At 33.5% G+C, this 18,408-nt stretch overlaps 1 protein-coding gene across 3 annotated transcripts in view; it reads left to right on the top strand.

Moving 5' to 3' along the window:
* LOC147075871 (uncharacterized) overlaps window positions 1–18,408 on the top strand; it is a 364,751-nt gene that overhangs the window by 306,885 nt on the left and 39,458 nt on the right. For all 3 annotated transcript variants that reach the window (XM_085942199.1, XM_085942200.1, XM_085942198.1), the window contains exon 5: window positions 3,210–3,314. In XM_085942199.1, coding sequence (XP_085798325.1) covers window positions 3,210–3,314 — 105 coding nt within the window. The remainder of the gene's footprint in view (window positions 1–3,209; window positions 3,315–18,408) is intronic.

The following is an 18,408-nucleotide window of genomic DNA, read 5'->3' as shown; positions in this document are numbered from 1 at the left end:
CATTTTGACCGCTTAAAATACTATATAACGTAAAAAAAAAAGAAAATTATATTTTAATTCTGAGCGTCTAGTGCGAGCACTTTGGGCGAGCACTAGCAAAATGGTCTATGGTCTCGAACATTTGTAGACGAATGCGTTCGCTCGCTCACAAACCAAACGTAAGGCACGCGGCTTCATTTAGCAATGCAACGGGTGGCGTCTAGATGTATCTATAGTCTAAGGTGTAAACCATCCGCTTTAAACAGAGGCGGATAGACCAACTTTTATACCAAGTCTACGTCATAGTGCTGTTACTTCACTGACACTTTTACGTCACGTGCTATTTGTGTATTTACGTCTTTTCATTGCATATACTATATCTCTGGCACTATTGGGATGAATTAAAAGCTTTCTTTTGTGTTTCTCCTCCTCGTAATACTTCTACATTCGAAAAGGTTTAGGCATTTTAATGTTAATAAAATTCCATGCGATATCGAACACACACTGAATTACGGGCGCGGAGAATGTAGTAGCGATACAAGTAAATGTAGGCGGAGCGTTTTAGTTCCAGAAACGACCGTGGTGACGTAGAAGACTCGATATGAAAGTCGCACTGTAGTTTCATTTACCGACGTCTTTACAGAATATGATACTACTAGTTTGACGATTACTGTAATGACAGTGTTATCATTTCGGTAAAAGACAAGTTTAGTGTTGAGTGTCAGTCAAATATAAAACGTTTATTTGAGTAAGTTGAAGAATGACTATGGGAGAATGCGGTAAATCACTGCCGATTTTGACACTGGATGATAGATCTTAGCCTTGTTGAAGATTTACATGCCTAGTACAATGTATTTATTTTTTATTTTTATGAATCACCTTCAGACAAAATTATTGCTTTCTGGTGTATTGTATTATGATTACACCAGTGACACATTTTCTTCTTTCGACCATGTCCGATTCTAATAGGATCATATTATGGTCTCCACAGAGTGGAAGTTTGTATTAACAGATTTTTATTTTTACGAGAAATGGATGTCAGCCACTTGCCCAACCTATTAGGTCCATACTCTGACTCATACACAAATTGAAAAACAATATGTGTACTTGCCAGACCCAGGATTCGAACCTGGGACCCTCGACACGAGAGGCAGGCGCTCAGGCCACGCGGCCATCGACACATAATTCATTTAAATTAGAGGAGATATTATCATGGGTTGCAACCAATATTTGGGTTGTCGATAATTTAGGTATTTAGAGTTACCAACGGATCGTGTCTATAATTATAAATGTGTATGCTAGAAAAAAAAATAAGGTCGTCCAATATATTATATAACATTCATATTATAAAGCACAACGAAATTAGCATTTTACTTGATTTTAGAGGGCAAGTCAAACTTTCAAATTGCAATTACTACATAACATGATTTCGAGACTTACCAACTTTTAGCAGTAACCCCACGAATATAGGTAAGAATAGTAGTACATGATATTATAATATAACAAAAAATATGGCGTCTATATATCATTATTAAACACGCACAATATAAACATAATATACTTTTTATCGCTTATATGAAACTACCGCGAAATAGTTCAAGGCCTCTCACCATATAATATAAATACGCAATTAGGTAGGTACTAGATATGACGATAACTTCCTAGAAACTATGAGACCAACCCTATGAAAATATATAAATTAAATTGCCACTCCTATATGAAAATGTATGGCACCAATTACCAGTAATTTTCTACAGAATATATTTTACTAGAGTTTTTAAGCATAGATTAGCGACACGCTAACTATTAACATACAATGATTATTCAAAAAATATTTTTTTAAAGTAAGTATATCTTTGTGCAATTTATTCCAGACATGTCGTCACCTCGACTCAAAAATTTTACGTCAGTCTTGAGTTAATTTGAATTAAATCAATAAATATTTAGGCAAAGCCAAATTCTTTGTATCAAAAACTTAAGCTGATTGATTATTAATTAATATGTAAATGATAAAAAATCCTCTTACATCAAACTAAAAATGGGGTGATGTTAATATTATTATTCGATACTAACCTGAGAGCTAGTGTATTTTACGTTCAAAAAGGACGAAAGAAGAGGAAGAAAAAACTGACTTATAATAATATATAATTCAAATACATTTATATTTTACACATATAATGATATTTTGATAATTTCGTAAACCTAAAGATACATCATCAGCAAATAAATATAGGTATTTAATAGTCCACGCCTACAACGGTAACACATTTTTTTATTATGTTGATGTTAATAATAATTTAATAAAGTATTTTTTATTCAAAAAATAATTCACAAAATTTTCAAATATAACAAAGGTACCTACTACAAAGAAACTTTGAAATAATTACAAGATAAAAAGAACTTTTTATATACTTACGTATTTAAAGTATCTGTTGAATCATATAAACTTGACTTGACTAGCTTAAGCGATCAAAAAAAAATTGTACTTGATAGTAATAATACAGAAATGTCATTTTGACATGTCATATTGATTTCCATAGTAACGCACGTATATATTAATAATTTAGTTGCTAGGACCCCAGACATCTGGCAACCAATAATGGTGTCGAAATAACTTTTCATACAAAACAGAATTAACTGAAAATGAATTGAATTCTACTTAAAGATGGCTAAAAGTATTAAACAATGCAGCATCGTATTCTGATATATTCTAAAAGTTTCAAATGTCTAGCTAGTCGAATGTTAGTTAAAAATCGATTGCAAGATTTGTACCGGACAAAGAAACACCGGACGACTAAGAATACGAGCTAAGAAAAACGTTGTAAAATATGACGCCCTAATGCAATTTGTTGCACTTCAAGATGTAAATACTACCAATTAATTTCGTAGTAATTAATTACGTAGCTGATTAGATAGGACTCACTTGGCTCAATTGACAAAGCAAAGGTTCGAGTGCCGCTGGGCTAGTAGGTTTTATATCTGAGGTATTTTCAAATTATATATTATGTTGATACTAATATGAAGGGGTTATTGGAAGACAATGATATGCCACAGAAACATAGTTTGGAGATAATATTATATTGATTGGTTGACTTATCTTATGGTTGTAATAGTTTGTCATTTACTGGTTTTATAAATTATTGATTGCCGTCATATTGTCTGTGAAATAAATTTATTTGTATATTCTTCGAATTGTTTTTTTATTTGTTTTGTTTTCTTGTCTTTTTTAGATGGCAGTAGCCGACCAGCTTCTGGCCATGGAAGACCAGATTTCTCGACTGGAAAATGAGTTAATGCGGAGGGATGACATCATCAGAAGTTTAAGAAACTCTAGGGTAAGCTTATTAACAAATTTAATAGTTTAATGTGGTCATGTACCAGATAAACAAATAGTATTGCAACATCGTACTTATTCAGCAAAATAAATGTGAAAATAAAGACGTTGACACAGGTCTATAGGTTTTTATCATAAATTACTATCATTTATCTATCTATAATAGCGTCTCTACACATGCATGGATTTACTGGCACCAAAAGTGCGTATTTTAAACTATCGCGTTAATAACTGTTTACACATGAAAGTGCTGACTGTCTCGCCAATCTCATTCTTCAAGCGTAAGCGAGATGCGATGTTGTCATTGTATGGTGCCATTTGACCGGTTGTTAGAATTGGTAGACGTCAAAAATGTTTTTTGCGGTGTAGTTGGACGCGATCAAAACCTGAACAAAAACAAACCATAAGTGCGAGTGAGAAAACATTCAACACGTTTAGGTATATCGCAATATGCGTTATAGTAATATAGAATTTCTACGGCTGAATTAAATATTGTTTGTCAACGTCGCCGGTGAATATTAATTTGAATGACTATATTCATTTAAAAACTACGAGCACGTGTTGGTGAAATTTATTGTTCTTGTGTTAAATATAAAGTTAGTGATAATTATTTTTAGTTGATTTAGTGGAAAATATGTTTAACTATGTTGTGTTTAAATTTGGTAGCCGTACTCAGAAGCAACGTAATGGTACATAGTTAAGTTAATAATAATACAATTGAGCCTCTACTATTGTGTGTTTATACACAAGAAACACGGATTAATTTTGCCGAAAAATAGCCACTCTCTTTATATTACTATCAGCAGTAAATCCATGCACGGTAAACGGGATATTATTGAATATGTATATCAAAACCTGCATCAAAAATAAATATCTAAAATACTACCACACCTGCATAATATTCATTAAATTATGCCACAGTTCTTCTTTTGTATGTGTCATATCCGTAAACGGACGATTTTGACTTTATTTCCCCTATTAGTCACTGCTTTAAACAGGGATGGACTACTGACCTCAAACCAGTCTCTTAGATTCTTAACCCAGTATATGAATTCTTCTTCCAAGGCCTCATTTACCGAAATTCTTCCCTTCGATGATAATATGCAGTTGATATCTCTAGGGATGCCGCACGATGAGACCAAAGAACGCAAGTTTTAACATTTTTAATTATTTTATTATTTCTCTGGTATTTACCATCCTCGACATTCATAATTTTGTATTTTCTAGCTGATATGGAGCATTATTATGTACATCTATATTTCGAAAGATTCAAGTGTTCTGAGCATTGTTTCTGTAAGTATTAATGCCTGAATTCGGTATTACTTACTTACTTCACCCTGTCACGCTGCTATGTTGGGGGCATGGGGCAAGCACAAGATCGCACAATTTCCCTATGTCCATCACCTCGTCTCGCGCCTTCCACCATGTAAGACATGCAGCGCGTAGTTCGCTTTGTAGCACCACTGTTTGGTGAGAGAGGTTAGGCCACGGTGACGGAACCCTTGAGGTTGTTCCACAGGGGTATGGAGTGTCGCACTCGCTGGCAACATCTGGAACACATTATTACAACCACGTGCAGCATATCTCTGTGATTACTTCAATCACCGAGGACTGCCGTATTCGCTCACGAACTCAAGTGTTTGTAACGCGGTCGTACAAGACCTTTGAAGCTTTATAAGTTGCCTTGTCTCACAGTCATACAAAAGCACAGTAGCATACACGCGTTGAATAGATTCTGTATAGTAGGACAGAAAAGACATGGTTTTAGGTTGTGCCCACAAAGTATTTTTTTAGTCGTATAAAAACCACCCTGGCTTATTCCAGCTTTACCTGAAAGGGTACAATAAACAATAGTAAATATTCCATTATTATTTCAATACGGAAAAGTGGCAGTTTTGTCTTTAGTTTCGTTCACTTTGTCCTAATACTAATAGCATCTTCAATTAATTAGCTAGTTCATTGAATCGCAGGATGCCCAACTAGAATATCCACTGCGACTTTCCCTACACGACAGGTCAATGGAAGAGCTTCACAAGTCAATCCAGCGGTCTCATTTTGAGCCGGTCAGCCATTTTCTATGTGTATTGTTTCAAAAGAGAAGGTCTCTTAACTATTAGACTTGCGCATAATAGAATTACGTCATAATAATATATATCACGCATGTTTAAGTACACGCCAACAAATGATTTGAGAAGATTCTTTCTGGAATATACCTGTCACAACTATAAAAATGGTATAACTATATCAGTTCTAAAGAGAATCAGACAGAAACTTTTTTGTTTCATAACATTTGATTTTAGAACGATGTTAATGTCGTGACTTTATAACAATTTATATTCTAGACATTTACAGCATTTTTTGTAGTAAAATATTAAAATATCATGGCAGCCTGTTTTGGCGTTTTGCTTTGGTTAATTACTTTCGTACTATATTACTTGAGACTTTCACGGTTAGTTATTGAATGTATTTAGTTTTTCGGCTATAGTCTCTGCAACGAGCCCTACACATATAAGAAATAAAGAAGAAAAACACTAGGTATATATCAATCCCTAAACCAAATACAATAGATTTTTTAATTTTAATAATAATGTATCAAAACCTCTATCATGCCGCGTTTTTACTTGGCGATTTTTGAGGTTCAACTCTCTATTAAAATAAATGTTGAACAAGTAATCGAAAGGAATATTCCCACGTATAGATTTTGACAGTCATAATCAAAATGGTGTTAAGTAAAATAAACAAACTTGTCGTGACGGCGTGTTATCAGTGTTGGTTACGTGTAAATTGCTAGATGACTAGTTGACTCGAACGATGATTCACTGCTGAATTGACGAACGTAAAAAAGACCTTAACTTAATTCAAATAAACTTACAAGTTGATCAACTTAGTTGAAATATGCTTCTAACTTATTAATTGATTTTCAACTATCATTCAATATTAATGCTTCGCTGAATAACTGTCATGTTTTACATCGTGTCTGGAAACTTGTACGTATGCAGTTTGCCGTATCACACTTCACCGTGAAATATTGTATCGGAAATATATGGTCGTATATAAAAGACTGTCCAACCTCTTTGGGTCGTATAATACTGACATAAAATTCATATCTAAATAAACACGGCTCTTTTCGGTTTACACTTTACAGGAAGCCAGCAGCAAACAAATTTTGAAAATAGCCAATATACTGGAATTTTGTTAGGTTAGGTTTTCATTCTTGAATTCATGAATTTTGCCAAAATCAGCTATGAAAATTGAATTGATGTCATTGAATCTAATAAAATTGGAGACCGTATAAAGGTGAACTGTGCCACAGTGAAATTATTGTTTTACATACAATTTACATGTAGCCGTTTTACATCCGCTATTTTTGCTATAAATAAATCTGTATTGCAATATAATTTGTAGCTAATTTCACAATAATTAGCCTTCTATCTCCCATATTAAAATGTTCGTAATAAGTTTTTTTTTGATTTTTGGGAGTACCCCACCTTCGGCATCATAATAACATGCACCTATCCAATTTTTTAAATCGCTAATCATTCATAAAAAATATACATAACAATAATAAGATTTGGAGAGTTTTTTTGACAGTGAAAGTAAAACTAATTTGATTATTTAATTACCTAACGAAAGCTTACTGTCAAAAAAAGTATTATGAAACTTTCTTGCCAACAATATTTAATTACACTGGTAACATTATAACATGGGTTAATAATACGTCGCAAAGCGTATTATTATTTATCGATAGAAAGCATCTTTCTATTAGGCGAATATTGCCAATTAGTGTTTTTTCCGTCAATAATAATTGAATTATTGATCTTACATAAAATGTGAAAATTCAAGTATGTATTGAGAAGCAGGAAATGGACTGCAGAAACGTCTTCTTCTTCTTCTTCTTCTTTGCCCATATCCGCCCCTTAACTGGAGCATATGGACACCACGCGGCGCCTCCAAGAATCCCTGTCGCTCGCCAGTCTTCTTGCTTCGTTCCAGGTCAAACCAGCATCCCGTAGCTCCGCCGTATACACTCTGTAGATTGTATTTAGCGGCCTTCCAGGACGCCGGAATCCGGTCGGCTTGAAGAACAGGCAAGCCAGGTTAAAGTTCTCTTCTGGCAACCGCAGCACGTGGCCGAGCCAGGTCCAACGTCGCCTCTTCACTTTCAGCGTGATGAGAGGCTGCTTGGTACGTTCTCTTATCTCCTCGTTGCTCCTAAAGTCATACCACCGCACACCCAGTATTCGTCGCAAACATCTGTTTTCGAAGCTCAGTATACGGTTGCTCTGAGCCTTCGTAAGGTGCCATGATTCGCTACCGTAAAGCAGCACCGTCAGAATGCAAGCGTCGAATAGGCGGCATTTGGTTTTGACCGAGTACAATCGTGAGTCCCAGACATTTCGCATCGAGTTGAATGTTGCTCCAGCCATTCCCATTCGGATAGCGAGCTCTTTCTGCAAAATGCCATCTCCCGTGATGTGTACCCCCAGGTACTTGAAGCTGTCGACGCTCTCGATGCTCTGTCCATCGCTAATCAGAGGGAAATCTGGATCAGGACAGGTGCTATTGCACAAGACGTTGGTTTTCTTCGCGTTGATTTTCAAACCAACGCGAGAGGAGTTGTTATGCAACCTGTCGATTGTCTCTTGAATGCCCTCGATTGAGTTGTCGAATAGGACAGCATCATCGGCGTATTCCAGGTCGCATAGCTTCACCGTGGGGGTAACAGGTATGCCTCGGTCGGGTGGTATTGACTTCCGTAGTATGAAGTCAAAGAGAATGATAAAGAGAAACGGTGCAAGGACAGAAACGTATTGATCTTTAACTTGTGCATTATAAATGTCATTAGTAACAGTGGCATATGTGAGGTTAATAACCTGTAAAGTATTCATGTAATAATTACGTGTTATAATTAACACTTTTAAAGAAGCAAGAAAGTTTTCCTAGGGTCACGTATTTTGGTCAAATTGTTAGCCTTAAGAGGAGTGTATTACTGCTCTGCTAAGTAAAAGATGGTTTGATGATTGGTTTAAGTAAAATGAGAACTCAAGCTTTAAATTACCCTTTCTCTTATATTATGTAAACACATACTGTCTATTTAAAGGTTATGTTAAAATTTCAGACTAATAATATAAAGAGAGTGGGAATTGTTCGGTAAAATGAAGCCGTGTTTCTTGCGTATAACGCACAGTAGAACCTCAATTTTATTATTATTAACTTAATTGTGAAACGTTATACCCAGGGCTCTAAATGGACCGGAGCGCCGTTCCTGTTCGTAAAATCGGTAAATTTATCGCTCCGTCTCGTGGAAAAAATAATTTGACCGTCTGAGCTAGATAGGCCATATAATAGAAAAACGAACACACTTTTTTTTATAAAATACACATAAAATTTGATAAATAAACTAAATATCTTCAGAAAACTGTCGAGCGCTCCGGTTCGTGAACTTTTCCATTTCGAGCGCTGGTTATACCATCTTGTTGCTTCTCAGTACGGCTACCAAATTTAAACACAACATAGTTAACCATATTTTATACTAAATTAACTAAAAATAATTACCAATAACTTTAAATTTAACACAAAAACAATCAATTTCAGGTAACACCTGTTTGCAGTTTTAAATGAATGTAGTCATTCAAAAACATATTTAATTCAGTCGTAGAAATTCTATAGAATCCAATAATTTTACATAGGTATTATAAGAGAAAGGGTAGTTTAAGTCCTGGGTTCTCATTCCACTAAATTAAAAACACTGTCATTTTACTTAGCAGGGCAGAATACTATTACCAATATCTGGCAATAGAATATTATGAAGCATGCAATTTAATACCATATTATTAACGGCAACATTGCACGGGCAACAGTATAGCATTCCCCAACTTATCTTTCAAGGAAAAGATCAATGGTAAAATTGGCAGAGGATGATGCCGCATTTCGTTTCTTAAAACACAATGGGAGGCAGTGGCGAAGGGTGGAGGTAGGCTGCTAAGATCTGACATAAACAGTCCATACTAAACTTTGTCAATCAAATGTAATTGTTTTCATTGAACTAAGACTACGATGTATACATAGTGTTTGTTAGTTTTTAAAATTCAATTATACCCTGCCTAATCCAAGCCATAAGATAATAGTCAAAAAATATTCAATTATCTATAAAGTATCTAAAATTATAATATATTAGAGTTTAATGGTATAATTTTATATAGTTTATAGATAGAAGAATATGTATGTGTTCTTAATTATTCAACGAAGATAATTAGTAAGTATGACAGAAAAATTGTGTACGATTTTTATTGGATCACCCATACCATACATAAACTATTATGGTTTGGTTAGGTAGGGCTTAATTCAATTTTAGAAACAAAATCACACCATCTGCAAATTGTATTCTGTTCAATGAGAACAAAATAATAAGTATGACTGACAAAGTTTAATATGCAATATTTATATAGAAATAGTCTACCTCCACCCCTGGCCACTGATGGGAGGTCACTTTTAAAGATACTATTTTATTACTCATATCACTTATTGTCACTGTCAGTATTAATCACTTGGATTTCCCTGTGCTTTTTCTCTGAAAATAATCGCATGTGTTTTGCAGCCACGCCACTGAACTACAGTGATTAGGTATGACGTTAGGCATAAATGTCAATGTCCGGGTAATTTGATATTACAATATGGAAGCAAATGACTTCGTCAAAGAAGATTATTTTGTCACTAACTTGTGAACTATTCTGTTCTATTCAATGCACTTTGGTTTCCTTAACAAGATAATAATATTCTTATGGAACTTAATTCCTTCCGTAACGTGGGAGCTCTTGCGATAAAAGGCATAGTGTAACCAGTAAGTAACTTCACTATTATTCAAAGAAAACTATCTCTAAATAATATTGACAGAAAATGCTTACAACTATCATGAATTTCTTTCACAGTTTATAAACTTGATTTCACTTTCGTAAACTTATATTGTATTTATTATGTAAAATTTTGGAGACTTAAGTGAAATACATCTCCCTATTATGAGCTTGTCATAACAGCTTACCATGTTGTTTATTTAATTTATTGCACACATGTATGACGGCAGGATGTCGGTGACAGCATTGAGATAAACATTAACAGAGTGCAAAGGTAGGGTGTTGAGATTCGACATAAATAGTGCACACTAAACTTTGTCAGCCATACTTGTCTTATTTGTTTACATTAAACTAAAAATGCAATTTTCAGATTTCTAAGATTGCTTAAGTCAAACCATAATAGTTTTGGTTTGCTATGGGCGATCGGATAAAAATATTGTACACTTTTTCAGTCGTACTTATTTGTTTTCGTTGAATTGGGAATATACCTATATAACAGATGGTGTTGGTTAGTTTGTTAAAATTGCATAAACCAAACCATAATCGATGAAAAATATTCTTCGATCTATAAAATATCTAAAAGTATGTATGGTATAATGGCATAATTTTAGGTATTTTATACTAAGATAAATGAATATTTGTTGACTATTAATTATCTACTATGGCTTGAATTAGGCAGGGTTTAATTGAATTTTAAAAACTAACAAACACTATTTACAGTCTACACATTGTAGTCTTAGTTCAATGTATACAAAATAAATACACTTGACTGACACAGTTAAGTTGGATCTTAACAGCCTACCTCCACCCTTCGCCATTGAGTAACAGTAACATCAAATCACATTAGCAACAGTAACATAGAGGCACCAATAAAGCGTCAATCTATGCCAGCACGCTTGTCAGCATGTCAGAAACTTTTCTGGAGAAGGTATACAGGGCACAGATCTCATCAATATGCTTAGCTGTTTGGATTTCTCCGCACTCACAGAAAAGAGAGCGTTTTAATATGCACTATTAATTCCCAAGTTATTTTTTTTTTACTAATATCATGTATAAATGGTTATTTATTTAAATAATGCTTAGGTAGTGTTTATTATATCCTGTGAAATAAATATAAAGCTAATTTATTATGTGGAATTTACGCCGCCGACATATTTAATATCATCAGAAAATTCTTCATATTAATTTATGTCGTATAATTTTAGTAATAGCTACTTTTTAAACAGGGCAATAATTTGCATAATTTAACATAATTAAAACAAACATAGATATCTTAATTAATTCATTAATAGTGTTTCGGTGAATATTTATTAAAATATTAATTCATCTGTCATGTTTTTAACGTTAACAATAAACGAATTCATCCAAAATATCGACATTCATTTATTTTCATAATATCTGTCATTTTATTAGATTTGTTCGAAATTCAAAACCATTTTCAAACCACGGTGTATTCAGTTATGCTGCGCAGCCTTTAAAGTGTATGGTAGATAATTCGCACTTGTTCGTTGACAGTGAAAGTGATAATAATAATACTTCGCAAATGGTTATCTCATGTTTAAATGTCAAAGGTAGATCATATTATTATCTATCATACACTCGATACAGAATAATTATTACTTCCACCGATAGAAATCAAATGATAGCCATGTCTTTTAGCACGCAAGGCGTTGTTTGAATTCGTAATGAAAGTGAGATTACTATGAACACTGTAAGAAGTTATCAGAGCAAGGACGTCTTCTTTGATATAATAACAGCGTGGGAGGTGTAGGTATTTAACAACAGTTAAGATGGTCTGATTCATTGAAAGTGGTTTTAGTTCAAAATGTAATACTCACAAATAACTTTAAAATATTATTTTTTTGCTGTTTTTGACGTTTTAAAATTATATAATATAAAAGTAGTAGACAACCGTCTCTATCCCGAGCTCTCTCTCGTCAGTCGGTCTCTCTGCGTCCCTCTTGACGTTATCTGCACATCTCCTCCGGGGGCAGCCCAGGGGCTAAAAACGATTTTTTTTCCGGTTCGGTACATGTTCAAACACGCGCGTTAACATGATCTTACTCCCTACTTCAGTTCTAGTTTGTCCATTTATGGCTACGGCCGTATGTTGTAGCCTAACCACTGAGAAATGTCAATAGAAATGGCGTATTTAAAAAAAAAACCATATTTTTAGGTCAATAATTATTATAAAATAATCATTATTCGTAGGACGTTTTATCATATTTGAATGGTCAAAGACATAGCTTATAATTAGTATCTTTAGAATTATCTTCAAATGTGGTAATTTTGCCCATTTTTCGAATAATATTTTTTTTTATCGTAAATATTTCACTGTACTAATGTCAACATACATTTTACTAATGGTTTTATAAATGCGTTTAAAAAATAATAAATCTAAAAAATCTTAACACCACTGCACATGGATGTACTGAAATATGACTATATTCTAAAACATTAGATCGAGAGGTTTAAAAGAATACTATTTTATGCAATAAAAATAATTTATGCAGCCATCAAATGTTTAAAATAAATATAAAGTGTAATAAGGCTTCAAAATTTTATAAATAGATTAATTGCAACGGTTAAGGAATATTCAGGCTAATGCTTTGAAATACCATAAAATCTCTATTTTGACCTTCGTTGGGCATGTGGGCCGTTAACTAAGATGCCCGAAGCTTAATTGGAAAAGCATAGGTACTCGTACTGGCGCGAATTCAGCAGATAGGTACAGATTCATGTCCCGTCGGGTGTCGTGTGTTTTTTCTACACAATGATTTTTCCTAGTGTGTATATATAATATGCATGGGATGTTTTCAAATTATGTATACCTATTCAATATATTTCAATGTTACATTCTCAAATCTTGTGTCTTATCCGTTGAATAAAAAAAACAGTTTATTATATAGCAGGATGTTGCTTATTCTTCTTCTTCGATGGCGTTACAGCTCAAGTCGAGCCCTGGCCTCCTCCACCGCCGTCCTCCAACCAGAACGGTCCTCCGCACGTCTTTTCCAGTCCACGATTTTTAGCAGCTGGTTGGCGTCTTTTGTAATGTTGTCGAATTTTGCGAACTGTGAAGAGCTGATCCGTTGTAGCCCTTCCTGTCCTGAAGCCAGCTTGGTATTCACTGACTATGTTTTCCGCGTAACCTTCCAGTTTTGTCTTTAGGATCATTGTGAATACCTTATAACTTGTGCTCAGGAGTGATATCCCTCTGAAATTTTCACATCGCAGTCTGTCTGCTTTTTTAGATATTGGACAAATAACGCTGATCTGCCAATCCGCTGGAATGCTTTCGGACTCCCAAATTTTAAGCATTAACTCATGCACTGCTGCTATTAATCGGTGTCCACCATACTTTAGAAGTTCTGCAGGGATGTTATCGGCTCCTGGTGCTTTATGATTCTTTAGTGTCATAATAGCTCTTTCGGTTTCACTACGCGTGGGTGGAGAGATGCATGGTTCGTCGCACTGGTGCTGTAGTCGCGGATCCGGTGGGGTATTTTCATCCTGTAAGTTAGGGTTCAGGAGTTTTTTGAAGAATTCTATCCATCTTTGTTTAATTCCTTCTTCGTCACCTATAATCTCTCCTGTTTTCGTCCAGCATAGGCTGGTGGTGGGTATAAATCACCTAATGATGTTGCTTATAGAAGAAGGTTTTTTTCAACATCATACTAGTAATACAATTAATTATCAGTGCCTACTATTACTATATATTATTTTAATGAGCTTATTGTACTGCGTCTAGCAATTAATGAAATTGTTGTATGTCTACATAGGTACTAAATTTAGTGTGAGAATTGAAATATTATTTTAACTGGTTATTTAATGTGTGATTGCCAAGTGATTTACTGAATAATGGCTGGCTGTTTAAATTAAATATATGCATCCATAAAATGCAATAAAGCCTTTTGTCGAATAAATACTTCAGGTAAAATGCACAAGAATTATAATATAGCAATTTAATTTATTAACAGACTATCCCAAATAAATTCCGAAGAACGGCATTGTATTTTTTCATATTGCAACACTGAGTCAAGTATCTCTATAAGACGAATGATAATAATATAACTTTAATACTAGTATACATTAGTATTGTTACATCATAAGAATCATATATATTATTCTATTTAGTTTTAAAGAAGGTAGACACGGTTTTTGCTAAATCAAATGAGACGTGGAGGAAGGTCATATTCTTCTGGTATTGCAGCCACGATGAAATCACTTTGGAACGGTGTTAGTGTCATTTGAAAAACACGTTACCAACAACTAAATGAGTCGCCAGCACTGCAACAAGAATCTGATGCCATTCTACCCGATATTTAATTTGGTTTAATATTGTTTTTTTTTCGCTGCGCCTATGGACACGCCCTTTCGAGCAAAAACCATATAGTTACTTTCTGGTTTGACTCAGCTAAGCGATATTATCAATAGCGACACCTTATTGGCCGCATGCTACACAATATCTATCAATATGTCAACCAATGAATGGCTCTAAATGTCTTGTGAAATATCATAAACTATGTACGCGTCAAATATATGCTACTTTAGCTAAAAGTCTATACTATACGGTACATCAATTTACGTATAAATATTGTGTGCAGGTAGGTACATGCCTTTAGTATTATAATAATATAGTATACCAGTAGTTCCTTGAAGTGGTGCTACATTAAACGTATGCATGTCACTAATAGGCCATCCATGGACTGAAACGGTATGCGGTTTAGATCCGTGTGCCATACTAAACTTACGATTCATTTTCATTTAGTTCATTTACAATCCGTATATACCTACTGGCAAATATTAATTTTCATGTTCCCACCAATATCACTCGTAACTCTACGGTCTTCAAGATACCTCGTCGCAGGACAGATGTTATGTTTCATGATGCTGTGTATCGTGCGATTAACTTATTTGATGGCACTGTTATAATAAGGCATCACATCTATTTAATTTACAATACTATTTGATTATAGGATAATAAACAACATAATATAATTTAAACATTTATGTACCTACTCGACTGTGTCAAATTAAGAAATGTTCAAAAGGATCTCACAGTATTCAGTTCACAATCTAAAAGCAGTAAATTAACTAAAATAACGTCTTGAACCAAATGCACACCTGCAGTAATAAATAAGATGATATATGTATTTTTTATACATCCATACTGATTTGAACAGATGCATATTCTCACCCTCTTTTAAAATACTGACATGAGTCAAGAAATGCACTTATTGTATTATGGCGCATTGGCCAATCGCTGTAATACTCTTTTCCTAAATAAATAAATAAAAATTATTTTTGTTCATGAAAATATAATATTTTCACTAAATTTGTAAGTGTAAGTGTATGGTATAAACGGATACGATCAGATGCTTATAATATAGTATGTGAAAATATATTTCCATGAACAGAAAAGATAAACTTAGTATCGCACATGGCCTATAAAGTTCATGTAACTGCTGAAGCACCTTCCCTACCCGACACCAAACTGAGAAGACTGATTTGCAACACGACATACATGTGTGCCAAATTTGCAAAACATGGCTTATATCCGGGATATGTAGGTATTATGCATTTATGATAACAACGTAAGTAATACTCATAATGCGAATGTTACATTATGATAGCTTGAATTATTAATTATAAGCTCCCACATGGACTATATTTTGTCATACAGTTGCATCTTGGTGAACTGTGATTATCATGTTGCTTCCCCATAAGAATGACCGCAATTAATGCGACTGTGGTTAATGATACCGTATAAAGCTGTCCGTGTGAGACGCTTTTTTGACTCGTGCAGTCACCGTTATAATATACGTATTAAAAAAGCTACTATAGAAAAGCGTTTTCCAAATTTGAATCTAACGAAACATTTTAAACCAAATAGTTATCAATCATTTTAGAATTACCTATTACGTAAACTTTATTGGTGACATTACAACGTATTATTTTATTTTACTCTGATCATCCATCAAGACAGTGTGCCAGTTCAAAAAATATAATTCTATATAAATGTGTCGACTGCTTACTGACATAATTTTAAATAAATTATTTATTATAAATAATAACCGTCCTCTTATCGTCGATCTTTACTCGTTATTTTTGTTATGGGACTGTATTATTTCGACGATCAATGTTTTTTTAAACCATAGAAAGTATTTTAATAAAAAAAAAAGTTACTGGCCATGACATAATAATGATATTCTATTAATAAGTGAATAATAAATTGAAATTAAAAGATCTATTTATAGTTAAGACGCACAGTCAGATACAGAAAAATGAATTAGATATAATATTATATTACAGATATATAATATACATTTAAGTTTTAGATAATATATAGGTAGTCGGTTTCTATAGTATTATCTTATTTATCTAAAAAATACAAAAAATATAAGTAGGTAAACTTTATAATAGTAGACACGGTTGAAAAAACGTTTTCTTATATAGTTGCAGTAGGTACTCTAATAGTGCAATACATTCAATTTTTTAAATAATCATAAATCGACTACCCGCTGATTTTCTTGTGCTAAACTCAACTAAAGGTTGTGATCACTGAACAGATTAATACATACAGATTAATTCAGATAGGCTATACCCCCAGAAAAGAAATGCCACGCAGAAAATAAATTTTAATGCATGTTACGATATTGACATAAATATTCAAAATAACAATAAGAATATGCTTACTTGTGAAATGTAATGTAATTTTTCATATTTGTATCATTACCACATCTTTTTACTGAGCAGATTGCTATTTTCAATTTTTACTGAACATAAAACCGAGAGCAGTTGTCAGGGCGACGCACAAGTTTAGAATAACGTTTTATTAACACGCGTTTAAGTTTACCTTACTCGAGATCGGTTGCCTGCATAGTCTTACCAGTTGGCTATTATAGTTTCTATTATATTAATACCCCTATTATAGCTATACCCCAATACGCAGGGTCTCGAAGGTGTGGGTGTCCTACCAAAATGAAACAAACATTATAACGTGTAATAGTATGTAGTATTTAACTTTCAAATCCAGCATTATTGAATGTGCATCAGTGCATAACCCGAAAGCAGTTGTCATAATGAAGGACAATATGTTTAGAATTACGTATTCTTGATATATGACAAGTTTACTCCACACCCGTTAGGTATTTCAGTTCCCATTAATTATGTGTTCTCTGGTTGTGGATCGAGAATTCTCGATTACGAGATTACGAGAACCAGAAATTAATTTTCCAAAATTCTCTTTTCTGGAGAGATCATCAATGATATTATCGAGAAATCGTCACTAAACTAAATTGTCAACCTCGACCGACTTTTAATTATTAAAAAGGGGCATCCACTTTGATTCTGAACGGAATCTCTTAAATTTGTCGGTAAACCGGTAAGAGCAAAAAAAATCAAAAAGAGGTAATTTCGTAATAATGTCGATTTTCTGAAAAATCATAAAAGCAATCTCAAATTCTCGAGAAAACATTCATTGTTGATTTGAGAAATGAAAAAGTCGAAAAATTAAGAGCTCTAAATCTCAACTACAAGCTTCAAAAAAGTAAATATTATTATCCTGTTGACGATAATTTATGCATCTATCCATTTTTTTCTTGTGTGTGATACTATTTCAGCAGACTGTACGTTCACTTTCAAGCCATGCCGCTAATAATATTAAAAATCGTGATAAAATAAAAATTGAAATCAGAGGAACGCCGAAAGCATTCATTATTTGATATTATGCAACCAATGATTAATGAACCAACTCCGATCACAATGGGTGTTATAAGTTATAATATAATAGGTACTTTGGAAAAATAAACTTTCAATACATCACCTGTGGATAATAATGTGAATGCGTTTCACTCAAGTGTTCATTGACATACTGAGAAAATATTATCGTAAAACCAACAATAAGATGTAAATGAATGGTATTTTTAAGCATATCATTCAAATAAATGAAACAGACATAAATTTAAAATTCTATTTTGGTGCCTACTTTTTTTTTTAAATATTGCGACATATCAACATATTCGTATAATTAATCTTTTGAGTTGTAATGTTAAGTTCTATTAATCTGTACTGTCGTATTTTGGTGGATTATTGTATGTAACTTTACTGTATGTTTGAGTTGCATAAGCTATTCGTGGAAGCTCCTTGGTTCCACGTTCCTCTTTCTCTAGATTACGGTTTAGTTTGGATTTTTACTCGTTCTATTGATCCTGATATCTCGGGATTAGGTATGTCTTAATT

Source organism: Rhyacophila brunnea, unplaced genomic scaffold (assembly GCF_057557595.1).
Source record: "Rhyacophila brunnea isolate RB1 unplaced genomic scaffold, BYU_Rbru_1.0 scaffold_14, whole genome shotgun sequence".
Taxonomy (NCBI): domain Eukaryota; kingdom Metazoa; phylum Arthropoda; class Insecta; order Trichoptera; family Rhyacophilidae; genus Rhyacophila; species Rhyacophila brunnea.
This window is presented reverse-complemented; position numbering and strand designations above follow the sequence as displayed.